This window comes from Notolabrus celidotus, chromosome 7, assembly GCF_009762535.1.
Source record: "Notolabrus celidotus isolate fNotCel1 chromosome 7, fNotCel1.pri, whole genome shotgun sequence".
Taxonomy (NCBI): Eukaryota; Metazoa; Chordata; class Actinopteri; order Labriformes; family Labridae; genus Notolabrus; species Notolabrus celidotus.
The window spans coordinates 27295357-27309672 of record NC_048278.1 but is presented as its reverse complement, the minus strand read 5'-3'; the positions used below and the strand labels follow the sequence as shown (position 1 = coordinate 27309672).

Below are 14316 nucleotides of genomic sequence, written 5' to 3'. Positions count from 1 at the left end.
ATTACATTTGTTTTTTAACATATAGATTTAACGTAGAACATTAAGATTTATGTTTAACATTTAGATTTAATGTTGAACATTAAGTTTTATATTTAACACATTTAGAGTTAGATTTAACCTTTGGATTTATATTTAATATTTGGATTCAACAGTGATTTTAACTTAAAATATTTTTCACACAAAATTAAATGTGAAGATCACAAATTTTACTCTAAATATAATAAAAAAGTTACTAAACAATTTACATTTTTATGACTTTTTGGAGCTAAATGTGGAGAATTGTAGCTGTTACTTTCAGTGTGCACAACTTTAAAACTGCGCCCCATAAAGCGCAGGCTGAATTAGTAATAGTTTAGAGGGGAAAAGATTTTTAATAAGAGCAAACAGCTTCCCCGTTTCGATTTAACGGTATGTATCATGAAACCGTTGACCGCTCCTCGAAAAGCGTACAAAATAGCTTGTCTGACGGGTTAAATCAATACATTAAAGTCAAAGTGTGGCGATGAGAAACCGATGATTTCGGTCCGGGTAAATGTTAAGCCATTTCCTCGCTGTTCTGAACAAAGTAATAACAGAAAATCAGACCTCTTTATTTTTCCTTGTTTGCCTCTCACAATAAACATTACTTAATTACAGTCAATTTCAAAAAATGTTGCCAGTAAGACATAAACAACTAGTATAAAAACAAAAAGAAAACATCAGTTGAAATAAGAAATAAAGCCCACAGTGCATGGCTAAACATGTATCCAGTTTAGACAATCCACATAATCCACAAAAACAGATAAAGCCAGGCAAAGATAAAGCAATATAAAGTGACTCAGCAATATTATTAAATGGCTATATCTCTTCTAAGTCTCTTCATCAGTCTGTTCACATCTGGTCTTTTGAGGGAAATTTTGATGTCTGTATAAAAAAATGATTACAACACAGAATCCTTCCTCTCTCTCTGATCCGTCTCTCTGCTGAACTTGAGCCAGACTAGATGAGTGCTCCCAGTGTTTGCCACAACATCCAGCGTGGACATCAGGCTTAGTTAAAACCTCTGTAAAAGTCAAAAGAAAGAATAATAATTATTACACATAGCAGCTCTGGTTTAGTTTCTGGTTTTAGAGGATCAGCCCTGAGGGGGGAGACATTTTCATCAGTTTGATCCTCTTCTATCGATAGTGTACGATATACAGTTGGTACTGAAAGGGAACAGGATGCCTTTAATTGCCGCTTGCTTTAGAGAAATACTTCAGAGACAGTAAGGGATGCTGTAGGCATGATGGTTTATGTAGTTTCAGGGGATAGCATCACCGAGATTTTTCATTAGGTTGATCACTGAATGAAAAAAAGCTTTGTCGCAACACAATCTCTTTAACTTGCATTAACCACCGACCTTACTTGAAATTAATCAAAAAACATTTTCAAAAACACGGAAATGAAAATGCTACCTTGTAACTTATGTAAAGGTGACATATTATGCTCTTTTTCATCAAAATATATTGGTCTAAGAGGTCCCCAAAACATGTCTTTAAAGTTTATTGCTCAAAAAAACACTTTGAAATCAGATTTTGGTATGCCTGTAAACCCCCCCTTTTTCAGCCCTGCTCAGAATAGGCTGTTTTCTGTGTCTGTGCCTTTAAATGAGAATGAGCTCTCTGACCACACCCCCTCAGGAAATGGATGTGCCCTCGGCTCTCCAGCACGTTGATCTAATGTTTAAAGGTTGGCTGCATAGACACGGCTGCTCACAGACCCGCGTTACTTCAACCGTCTGAATTTGATCCAGAATCTGATCCTGACAGAGAGGCACCTGCAGCAGGACCTTTCTGAATGATTGGTCACAGATTTTGTGTTTCTTTTTGTTTTATTTGTCAGTATGTTGACGTGTCTTGGTACACAGCGACGAACATGTAGCCATGTGGCTATGCTAACTAGCGCTAGCACTTTTCCATGAAAAATAAAAATCATCCACTAGATCTTCAAGTCTGCAGACGTCGGGAGTAAAACCGACCTTTGTGTTTATTAAGACAGCCTACAACTAGCATGCCTCCCTCCTAAGCTCCTTTTTAGCACACGTGTGCAGGTAATGAAAAACAGAGGAGGAGTTGAGTTGTATTTTATACAGTCTATGGGCTGAACAAGCTCCGAGCTCAGACTTTCGTTACAGACCGGATGTCGTGACGTAAGAAAAACACTGAAAACTGAAACGGCTTGTTTCAGCACACATTTACAGAAAGGTGGAGAAATCAGAACAGGGGAAGAATGGATTTTTTTCTTTTTCGGGGGGTTTGTTGACATGCCAGGGACACATATTTCAGGTAGAGAACAATTAAAAAGTCGAATTTGCATGATATGTCACCTTTAATGTCTGCAGGAATCTCAACATTTGTTAAAAGTTGAATCTAAAAGACCAAAAACTGAACCCAGAGGAAGACTCAGCCGATGGGAGATGTTTGACTTACGGCTGATGATGCATCAGGACCTTTGCTTGAGTAGAGCAGAGTCTAACAGCCACTGGACTGCCTACATGAGGAGAAGACAAGATTTTCATCATCACTACATCATTCGTGATGCACAGTGAAGATCACCACGTGTGATGGAGACACTTACAGTAAGTGCTGATCACCACCGCACCAGAAGAAGGCATGGAAAACAAAGTAACAGATCAGATCCACAGTTTCTAATTTCTACTTACAAAAAGAAAAAGGGTAACAGAACCAGAGTCTGAGATCATTTAGCTCTAAAGGCTGCTCTTGTTTCAGAAAGTGATACATTAAATATGACTCACTGGTCCCAGCTCTCTTTTGAAGGAGACAGAGAGGATATGACAGTCCGCAGCAAGGGTAAGTAATTATCTCCACCTAAGAGACAGAAACAGAGACATGATTGTGTCGGTATAGAGGTTAGTGGTCGACCAATGTCGGTTTTTAGCAGCCGATGCTGAAGCCAATAATTAGAGAGCAGATCGATGGCCAATATATAATGCTGTATCACTTAAGAAATATCACCAAACTCAGACCTTCTGTGTCCACAGCTGAGCTGGAAAATATTATACATGCTTTTGTGTCATCTCGCTTGGATTATTGTAATTCTCTATTTACATGTCTTAGCAATGCATCCTTGAACCGCCTCAAAGTTGTCCAAAATGCTGCTGCTAAACTGTTGACCAAATCATCTAAGAGATCTCATGTTACACTGATCCCCATTTCTTTGCACTGGCTTCCAGGCAAATGTAGGATCCAGTTTAAAATTATTGTTGTTGTGTACAGAGCGCTCAATGGACAGGCTCCAGTCTACATTAGGGAGCTGCTGAAGCCTTATAACTCCAGCAGGTCTATGAGGTCCTCTGATCAGGGTTTATTGGTTGTGCCGCGTACAAGGTTAAAAACTAAAGGGGACTCTGCTTTCCAGGTTGTTGGTCCTAAACTCTGGAACAGTCTCCCTCTGGAACTGAGAACTGTGGACACTGTTGACAGGTTCAAAAAGCAGTTGAAGACCTATCTGTTCAGACTTGCCTTTGTCTAATCTGTCTGTTTTTTATGTCATGTTTTTGTATGTACATGCAATTGTTGTTTTGCCTTTTAATGTTTTTCTATTGTTGTTGTAAAGCACCTTGTGACCTCTGTTCTTGAGAGGTGCTCTATAAATACATCTTATTTACTTACTTACTTAATTACTTACTGACATCACTTTGTTGTTGATGTGTATTTGATAAAATACAACAACTTGAATGAACATTTTATCAAATCAATGTAGACAGAAAAATGCTTGGCTCAATAAAAATGGTGCCACAGGGGACTTCTGGATTTTTGTCCAGCCATCTGTAATTAACAATTTAGTAAATTGCTATGTAAATATTTTGGCTTTAAAAAAAGAAAAGAAAACACAAAGTCATATATAATTCCATTATTCCATGCACTTAACAATAGAAAAAAAGGTGGTTATCATAACCAGTAACATGTTGTATCTGGATTTTTAATTAATTCCAAAAAAAGAAAATTATATTTTGTTATTCTAAATATTTCAGAACATGACTGATGTCACTGTCAGAAGCAGAATTATACTGCATTATTTTTTCATCATAACAGAACTTATATTAAACACCAGCCAGCAACTGTTTGAGGTTTGATCTGCTATCATTTAGGATTTGAAAGTCATGTCATCATTTAGAAAAGATGATGGTGACATCATCCTTGTTAGCCCAGGCATTTCTGAAATACCATTAAAGCTGCTGTTGGTAGCATAGCTAATCTCCAATCCTCTGTCCTGATTGGTTAAGGGGCAGCCCCTACTACATCCTCCGATTGGTTATGAGTTTGGCACTATCATGACTGCACACGCTGATCTGTGTTGGGGGGCTAAGAGGAAATCTGGTTGGGAGGGATAGTGTTGACATTCAAAGTCCCTCTCTCTGAACAGATGTTTACTCTGTGACTAACAACAGCAGCTTTAATGGACATGATGATTAATCAGTCTATCTATAGTCTATCTCAGCTTAAATATCTACAATGCATTTCCAATAAATACATCATCTATATCCCCAAAACAGTCAGTTGCTGGACTCGTTCTGACTTTTCCATCACACACCGAGTTTTGAACTCTCCTGCATGATCTGAAAGTGACTTCAGAGCAGCACACTGAGACCTCTAGTGAGCGTTGGTGTTGTAAGTCTGTGCAGTTTCTTCATAACGCCACAAGAGGTCGCCAAATGTTCTAACTATCTTATTCATTTCACCTCTTGTTCAGACGTATCGAACCTAAAACATGTTCTCATGAACCCTCAGGTGATCAGATGGGACTTTAATGAAATGATTTATTGTACAGTAAGGCAGACACACACACCTGTTGTTTTTTCAATGTCCTTTGTGACCTCCAGTACGAAGGAGCTGAGGCGCTCTTCAGACAAACTCTCCCACAGATACTGGAGAGCCCACTCGTTGTTCTAAGAGACGGAAATAAGATTAGACAGAGGTTTATTAATCATGAAGGGATTTCTAGGTGTTGTGTCCTTAAACCTTAAGTTCATTATATCACAGTGAAGCTGCCGCACTAATATTAACGAAATCCATGATGAGGAAGCTTCCACTGCCAAAAGGTGTTAATTGAAATAAAAAGGGTGGAATTAAACTCTACAATAAAGCTGCATCTCCACCACAGTTGAGATTTCTTGATGTTTGAGTACTCATAGCTTCCAAATTACTTCCTGCTCTACATTCTTATTTGCTTGATCTTCATGAGTCATAGGACCTTTGCAGTTATGCAGAGTGCAGGAACCTTTCAATCCATTGTTAAGTACCCCCTTTACCCAGAGGCCTGGATGCTTAAAGCAGGAGAGCAGTTAAAGGAAGAGAGGGACTTTTTACCTGGAACGTATTGAGCACAGGAGCGACTGGATGTAAAGCACCTTCAACGATCCTCAAAGCTAAAGCCCCCGTTACCAATAGCAACAAGGCCTGATCTGGGTAATCCTGTAAACACAAAAACAGTTTCTTTTCTTACCCACTTTTAAATCTGTGGGGTTTTTGAGTGTCCACGTTTGGATCATGACAAACATACCTCCAGAAAGACCCGTGGGATGTTTCTGTTTGACCCGTTCATGTCCAGTAGTATTGACTGTACGGTATCCTTCGCTCCCTGGAGAAGACATGAAAAACAGAAGTGCAGAATGAAAACTGCTTCCAAAAAATCAAAGTACATTTATTTTAAAGAACTATGTGATAAATAAAAAATACACACGAGTACAAACTGCGGGTCTGGTGGTGGTAGAGGTGTGTTAACCAATGTGAGTAAACTGGTCCAACACTGAGCCTGAAACAGAAAGGTACAATCACAGACTAGAAAGGGAAACTTCTGAAACTGTATCTATGTAGTATAAGCATACACACAAAAGAAACTAAAAGAGCTTTCACTGACATACAACCCTGATCCAGAAAGTGCTCACTGAAGAACATCAGGAAAACATCAGGATGAAATCTGACATGAACTCAAACAAACAGAGATGAGGTTTGTTTACTCACATCAGCAGATATGGCAGAGCAGCACCTCTGAGCCCTCAGAGCAAAACTCACCAGCTCGGCCTGCTTCAGAGGCTCGGCGTCTGCAAAGAGGACACAGTTCAACATCTAATACAGAGAAGCACAGTCTCACAAAGAAATACCTCAAACGGATCAATGTCTGACCTTTAATGGGTTCCCACACTGCTCCAAAGTAACTGAGCTGATCAGGCCGATTGACTGTTATCTTTGGTGCCGTCGCTGTTTTAAAGATGTGGAGATAACAGCGGAAGAGGTTTGGGGTGAGGCGGGAGGCGGGGGTGTTCACTGAGGGGAACAAACTGCACAGGCCCTGAGAAAGGTTTCCCTCCATACAGGTGAAGAAAGGGATGAGGTCCTGTAGCTGCTGGAGGCTAACAGAGACACAATGAAAAAAATCAACAACTTTAATCACATTGAAAATGATCTGTACACTTTTGTGTGGCATTTTATTTTAAAAGGTTATACTTGTAAGAAATTTGAAAACAAGGGCCTCACTGTGTCTTCTGCTATTGCATGTAAGGATACAGAGGCCCATACTACAAAGTGAGTTAAAAAAAAAACAGCTGTCTTTTGGTTGTCTGGCTTCACTGACTCTAGATTATAATCCAAACCAGGGGTCAGCAACCTGCAGCTCTGGAGCAGCATGCGGCTCTTTCAACCTTATGCTATGGCTCCCTGTGGCTTTGGAAAATAAATGATGAGTAGCCTAATCAATTGCAGTGTATCGTGTGTTATCGGCTGATTTTGGAATCAATAAGAAGAGGACGCACATTTCCCAAACAGTCAGAAATAAGTTATATAAAGCTTTGAGGTGACGCAAACACTCACTGTTTGGAATCATCCGTCTGGACAACTCGAAGGTAGCGGCACAATTCTCTGTACCTGTAGACAGCAATGACATCAGGTTTAGTTTACTTAGTAGTTTTAAAAGGCACATGTCTCTGTTATAAATAAACACATAAAGGGGAGAGTGTGTGTGTGTTCATTTTGTACCTCTGCTGTTTCTGTAGTGCTTCTGTTCTCAGTAAAACTACAGAAATCTGCTCCATCAGGAGGTCCTTCTTGCCTTTGTCTTTACGTACGCCTGACACGTTCTGCCCCTTCAGCACCGACACCAGCAGGACATCATCCCAGGGCCGCACACAGAGGCTGAGGAACCAACAGCAACACGAAAAGTTATCAAAACAATACACAAAGAAAATCCGTAGAGCGTAAGCTTGGAGGACACACACACCTGTTTTTCATGCTCCTTAAATCAGCAGGGAGGGACACTCGCTTGTAGAAACCCTGCAGTTTGTGGATGAACTCTGGGGTGAAGTCAGCCATCACCATCTGTCTCTGCAGGGATGATATTACCCTGAACACACACACAGACAGACAGAGACAGATGCGTTAGAAGATAAAGATGATTTAGAGGTGGATTCTGTGTGTGTGTGTGTGTGTGTGGGGTGCCTTTATACCTTTGTAGTAACAGTGCTTTGGCTTCGACGGCATTGGCCATTGGAGATTGTACGCTAAAAGCCCTGAGGAGAAAAATGTCAACAAAGAAAATGTATCCACATATATAAAAACTAAGCATAACCAATAATACAGAAGAGGGAAAGCTACTTCTGAAGCATAACTAACTGCATGGTACAGCTCAACTTCTTTTGGTTCCAGGTATTTATCTGATTCTCTTTCCGGTACCGATAGCACCCTCTCAACGTACACAGGATTTGTCAACTTGATCCCCAAATATTTTGAACTTGAATCATCCCGACATGTTTGTGTGTTTTCATATCACCTTTCATCATTGGCTCATCTCACTAAGAACCTCAAATATCACGGTACGAAAAGGTACCAGTTACTTGTGACAACTTTTGAGTAAAATGTAGTGAAGCCGAGCGGTACCGTGCAGCAGAAAAGCAGCTTCAGTTTCTCTGTTTGTGAGTCTGTTGGTACCCTTTCACATGAAAATGTTGAATGAAGTCCTCAGCGGCTCCCAGGTACATGATGGCTGCAGCTCTGCCATCCAGTTTGTCAGCCTTGTTAAGGAACATTGTAACAAACTCGCACACTTGTGTGTAACTGTAAAAAAACAGAACAGTTACTCACAAATGCATCTCTCGTCTCTACTTGTTGTAGTACCCGCATTGTGGTTTAATATGAAGCTTGAACAGACTTTCTTTGTATTAGTGGGTCCATCACGCAAGCTCGAAGGATGGCAAGCTCGTCAGCCGCTCATTAAAACACACAGTTTTGCAATGACATCTTTAGAGAACTATTAAAAAGTTTACAGCAGCTGTACAACAGCGTTCGGCTGGATTGAGACATACAACCATTGGCTAGGCAGTTGTTACAGACATTCACAGACAGGGATGAGTTGTATTAATGTCCATGGAATAGAAATGACAGATTCTGATCTAAAAGATAACAGGTCACTGAATTATTACTTTTCAGGTGTAAAATAATGTGTGCTGATAACAAGCTAGGTGGTTCTTCTCCTCTTTTTAGAGCTGAGGACTAGGGTTGCAAAGGGGGGGGGGGGGGGGGGGGGGGGGGGTGTTCTGGTAAATTTCCATTGGAAGTTAAGCTGGGGGAAATTTAGAAATATTCCAAATTGGAAACTTTCCATGGTAATTAAGGGAATTTATGGGAATTGCGGGTAAATTAATGGAAAGGTGTCATATCCAAGAATAAATATTTGTTTTGGTAACAGCAGACATCCATCCAAAATAGAAATCATCTGTGCATGTGATGGAGGAATGCACAGTGCATGTAGGGGGCGTGGTCTCAATAGCCCTGCAGTAAGCACTGTGCTATGTGTATGTGATTGAGGAGTAGCATAGATATTCAACTGTACTTGCATGAAATCTGGTTGTTTTAGTCAGGATTATGTGAAAATGTATTTTCCCCAACTATATTTAAGTTCCCTATTAAGAGCCAACCTTCAATTTAGTGAATTCCTGGTTTATTCCCATTGATTCCTATGGAAAGTTTCCAACTTGGAAAATTCCCGGAATTTTGGAACATGTGAACTGATTTTCAACAATAGTGGTTTTGATGATGATTTTGAGCCCATGCAGTGATTTCCACTAGTCATGTCTGTTTTTAATGCAGTGCCACCGGAGGGCCCGAAGATCACAGCTATCACGTACTAGGTTTCATCTTTGTCCCTTTTGTGCTGAGATTTTTCCAGATCCTCTGAATCTTTTAATTATTTATATTTTGTACTCCAGATGATGAAATCCCATTTTTTTTTTTTTTGCAATTTTATGTTGATATTCTATGCTTTACTTTAATCAGTTCAATGAGAGAAGCATGACAACAGCAGGGACAGCTCTTCCCAGTCACTCACTCGTGGACGCGGCCTTCCATGTTGTATAAACCACGACTGTATTCCTGCACTGATGTTCCAGTCAAGAATGCAGAAAACCTGTAAGTGAGCTCTGATCTGAAGTTCTGCAGCATGGTGTCTGGACAAGAGGGAGAGACAGATCTGAGGAAGTGAAGCTGCAACCAAAGGTTTAATCTGATGTTCATATGTGTCTAAGTGATTATGTGAGAGCGAGTACCTGCGTGTCTGAGGTGAGCGTCTATTTCAGAGAGAGTGAGGTTGAAACTCTGCAGTCCTCCCAGCAGTGCTCTGTTCCTGAGATTGTTCCAGAAGTCACTTCTCTTGTGGCTGTTGCTGTGACATATACCACTGTAACACCACATTAAGCACTGAAACACAAACACACAATAAAAAACAGTAAGTTAAATGTAGCTGTGAGTAACAGAACATGTAAATAAAGAAGAACAAGAAATCTAAATCTCGATTTTGTTCAGAGAGATGAAAACAGCTGGAATGGTTTCACATTATACACGTAAACAGAAGATCTATCTTAATGAACGGATACAATGTGTGGCATTATTTCTTTTAAAATATGTCCATATATTTTTTGGTGTGTGCAGTTTAGAGACTGCTTTAATACGTACTGATGAAGCCAGCTTGTCGCAGATATAACAGAAGCATTGATCACAAAAGAGCTTGTTTTCACCCACAGGAGCCCCAACCTCACAATCTGCAGCCCTGAGGAGGACAGAAGAGAGGTAGTGTCAGTATTGTGGCTTTAAATAAAATCTGTCAGTATGTAATAAAGTGTGTGTTTTGGTTACAAGCTCACGTGAAAGCATGTATGGGACAGTCGTAGCGTGCATGAGGCAGCACCTCGGCACGCCGGGAGAAGGTAACGACCAGATCTTCTTCCAGTGAAGAGGGAGGTAAAACACAAACTGGAACACAGAGGAAGAGTAGTGGTCAGTCATTTGTAATATTCACCTACAAAAAAACACCCTTTTTAACCTAAACTATACACATAGAACCTACCTTACTCCCAGACGGCTGCACTCAAAGGGCATCCTGCCTTACTCCAGGTGTAACCTGTGCCCTCAGGGAGCTCAGGGCACATTTATTCATATGTTTTGGGAGTGCCCGCCTGTCGCTGGTTTTTGAAATGGTGTCTCCTCTCGATTATCTACAATATTTTCCTTGTCTATCTATACCTGTTTCTGTCACAGTGTTACTCTTAAATGATCTATCCTCGCTCTCTGTTGTGGGGCAGCAGAAAGGACCTTATTTTGCCAGCCTCACTGCTGCCAAGAAGTTGGTTGCTATGAGGTGGAAACACCCGGATAGGCTGACGGTCAAGAGCTGGATCCTCACTTTCCTAGATATAGTTTACTTAGAGGTTTCCACTGCTCAGATGATCACGGTTAAAGAGTTTAATGTTCAAATGTGGGCTTCTTTTGTGGGAAAACTGAAAGAACCGATCTCTCTTAGGATCTGTGTTGTGGTCTGTTGCAGCTGGTGGTCTCAGTTTGTTCTGGGTGGGGTTTTATTTATTTCAATTTTACATTATTTTATTTCATTTATTTATGTATTTATTTTATTTTATGTGTGCGCACATTTCTGTATGAATACCCAAACTTAAATTTGTGTGCGGCTGCTTAGCCAATGTACCCATTTGACTCTACGAATGTGTTTATAATGTACGCTATTTGTCATTATTTGTCATTTTTCTAAAAAAAATAAAAAAGATTTGATAAAAAATAAAAACTGGAAACAAAAAAACCCTCAAATTTATCTAGCTCTAATGCATGATGTAATTAAGCATTTGCAGTTAGAGAAAATAAAATTCACCCTGAGAGGAAAAATAAATATGTTTTACTCAATATGGCAGCTGTTTATAGACCACTATAACAAAAACAACCCCATGAAAAAACAATATCATAGCAAAATCTAGGGCACCTGACATCCTCCAAGTTGCATTGTTGTATTGTTGTAGTATTATTTCTATTGAAATCAAATTTTTATGTTATTGTTTTGGTATTTTATTTTATTTTACTTGTGTTTTGTATATCCTTTGGTTTTCATTTATACATGTTTCTTTTTGTATCCTAGTTTGGGGCATGGATAATAATGTCTCAGACTTTTGCAATTTGTATGTGGAAAAAGAAAAAAACCCAATAAAGAGATTTAAAAAAATAAATGAACCTGTTTATGAACAACAATACATGTCTTACCATTCTTCTTCACCTCCTCCACCTCCACAATAAGAACTGAAGATTCATTGCACATGTCATTGTCACAGTTTTCTTCTTTTTCATCATCATCATCACTGAGGATGATTATTTCTCCATTTGCCACCGCTGTGCACATCAGGGATGTCTGGAAATCAAAAACATAGACAGAGATGACATTCATGAACTCAAACATGTGAACTCATCTCCTGTGGAAGATCTCAGGATGTGGTCTTTAAAGTTGTAATAGGACACACCCTTCATGTTTTTATCCTTACTGAATCTAGGGAGGGTCTTTGCTGCTTTGTCAGTGTTTCGGGAGACGCTCAGTGATCCTGTAACTTTCCTGAGCAGCACTGAAGAAACAAAGTGTTGTTCTTACATTTTTGAGACAAACGCTAGCTTCCCTGTTTGCAGACACATGAAGTAAAAGCAGTCGCAGTTCGTGTCAGCATTAAAAGTAGTGACGCTTTTCGTATTGGCTGTGAATTTATATGAGTAAATTACTTCTAATGTGTTTCATTAATTGTTTTAGTTTGGAGACTGAGTGTTTTCTTACCTTTGTTGTCCGTTTAGATAAAATAAATAACTTTTTTTGGCGCACGAAACTCAAACCCTGTGTGTCCGGATGTGGCGTCACGTTTCTTGTTCGTTGTCCGTTCACAAACGGAGGCGGAGGGGCTCATTACTGCCACCTAGCGGATATTAGGGTGTAGCGCAGACTATTTTATGTACGAATAATGCTATATTCTCTTCTCTGATTATATTCAGTAGTGGACAAAGTACACAGCTTCATTACTTAAGTCAAAGTAATGAAGTACTTTCCTCTAAAAATACTAAAGTATTCAAAGTACTTTTTAAAAAATCTCAAAACTTTGTATTTTCACAAAGCATGAGTGCAGTCAAGAATACATAGGAGTACATTCTGTTAAATTATGTTTATTTAGAAACCATTACTTGAAATCCCTAAAACTATACTAAAGAATAAAAACACCAACTAAGTTACTCCAAACACAGACAACTTAGTTTGAAATGTTCATCTGGAATGAAACAAATGTTACGTAGCTCAACACACTTTCTCAGGTTGGACTGTGAATGTTTGTACGTTTGGGCAGAGTGGGAAACAACATTTCAAACCATACGTATCATTCTTAATTTCAAAAACCTCTAACATGGGCTGAAGATATGACCATGGGTGCTCAGGTGGATAATTATAGCCATCATTATCACCTCTAAATGAACTGCCTGATCTGAGTGAAATGTGCTCCATGTTTGCTCCACGTTCAACCGTGGAGACGCAAGATATACAGATACGGCTAAACAACTGAGACAAACAGAACTACTCAATCACATTTTACTGTCTTAGGGATCAGATTTCAGAAAAGAGAAGAAAATTCATGAGCTGACTTCAAAGCAAAAGTAGTGAGTGACTAGAGCATTGATAGAAAAGTAGTGGAGTAAATGTAATACGTTTCCTCAAAAGATAATACTCAAGTAAAGTACAGATACTCAAAAAATGTACTTAAGTCCTGTACTCAAGTAAAATTACTCTCTTAGTGTCCACCACTGAGACTAAGGGCCCTTATTGGTAAACATCCTCTTCTCTTGACAACTCACACCTCTTTAAACATTTGAAGTCAAACCACCACATCCCAGAACTGGACCACTTTTAAAATACAAAGGTTTAGGGTTGAATTGAGAAAGACAGCTTTCTGTGTTGCTGCACCCATTACATGGAATCATTTTCAAATGACAGCCAAGCAGAAGCTGCTCTCACTATCAATAAGGTGTTTTTTTTTTAATTAAGAGCTAGTGTATGACCTATAGAGGGAAAGTCATTTCAACTTTTTAAAATGTATATAATACATGTAATATAAGTATAAATGTGTTTATATTGTATCTGTAATTCCTTTCAACTGATTATACTGGTTTATTTTGTTATTTACTTGCACTACTGCAGAGTACCCCTGTAAATAACATTGTCTGGACTTTTTATTTTCCAGAGATACAACTCCTATTAAAAATTTAACTTATATTTTCCCCTATTAGCTGAGAAAAAAACACATTATTTGAAATATTTAGAGGAAACACCCAGATAACAAAAATATTTGATCACTCACTTCCCATTAATTCTTTAAATTTCTGTAAATTAAGCCACAAGTGAAAAAGCTTTTCACATTACTACTATATCACCATGACAGAGAATTATTATTCTAAATGATAATCATGTTACAGTAAATGTTCTAAGACATTGGACAGCTAGTAAAAGAAATGCCAAAATAAAATGTAACCCATCAGAAATAAGAAAAACAGTTTTCTCTTTGAGATGAACTGCTATGTTAGTTTGGATTAGCTTTAATCATTCAATACATAGATATATTGTTTCTCTTTCTATGGCAACTGACGCAGCACCTCTGACCAGGAGGAAGAGAGCAACAGTGAGGACAAGGAGCGAGAAGAAAGGGTTGAAAATGAGAATAACGAGAAGACAAATGGTGAGGTAGAGGCCGCAACAACTATCAAACAAGAAGAAATGTTGCAGCAGGTAGATGAGAACAAAACCAGGGATCTACAGATGAAGGCGGGACTCACAAACCGGGTGAAGGTTGAAGAAGACTCCGAACAAAACCCCTGTTAAACCCTCAATTAGAATTCACTGAGCAAAATTACTTTTTATTTAAACCAATGGATGTTTCTAAATAAAATATGATGTAATGGAAAACAAAAATGAGGTTTAATGATTCAAGAC

At 39.0% G+C, this 14316-nt stretch overlaps 1 protein-coding gene across 3 annotated transcripts; it reads right to left on the bottom strand.

Annotated features, from left to right (window-relative positions):
* Positions 1–569: 569 nt before the first annotated feature.
* On the bottom strand, positions 570–12253 carry zgc:112980 (uncharacterized protein LOC503706 homolog). 3 transcript variants are annotated; one of them, XM_034688655.1, is made up of 22 exons: positions 12127–12253; positions 11846–11923; positions 11571–11715; positions 10172–10280; positions 9984–10077; positions 9578–9728; positions 9361–9478; positions 7965–8090; positions 7484–7546; positions 7258–7380; positions 7017–7172; positions 6852–6905; positions 6168–6394; positions 6006–6085; positions 5725–5796; positions 5545–5622; positions 5352–5456; positions 4831–4930; positions 2777–2849; positions 2599–2606; positions 2451–2511; positions 570–1042 (listed from the first exon to the last, which is right to left on the bottom strand). In XM_034688655.1, exons 3-22 carry the CDS (start codon positions 11704–11706, stop codon positions 1030–1032), a joined length of 1947 nt encoding a protein of 648 aa, XP_034544546.1. In that variant the 5' UTR covers positions 11707–11715; positions 11846–11923; positions 12127–12253; the 3' UTR covers positions 570–1029. The 3 variants fall into 3 exon arrangements, with proteins under 3 accessions (XP_034544546.1, XP_034544547.1, XP_034544548.1); XM_034688656.1 differs by lacking the exon at positions 11846–11923; XM_034688657.1 differs by lacking the exon at positions 2599–2606 and having other exon boundaries at positions 12127–12214.
* Between the last annotated feature and the right edge of the window lie 2063 nt (positions 12254–14316).

Coding starts and splice junctions, on each gene's coding strand:
- zgc:112980 (XM_034688655.1), bottom strand. CDS start 11,706: ATGTGCACAGCGGTGGCAAATGGAGAAATAATCATCCTCAGTGATGAT. Junction 9,729..9,983: donor GCGACAAGCTGGCTTCATCA/GTACGTATTAAA, acceptor TTTGTGTTTCAG/TGCTTAATGTGGTGTTACAG. Junction 6,086..6,167: donor AGTGTGGGAACCCATTAAAG/GTCAGACATTGA, acceptor TCCTCTTTGCAG/ACGCCGAGCCTCTGAAGCAG.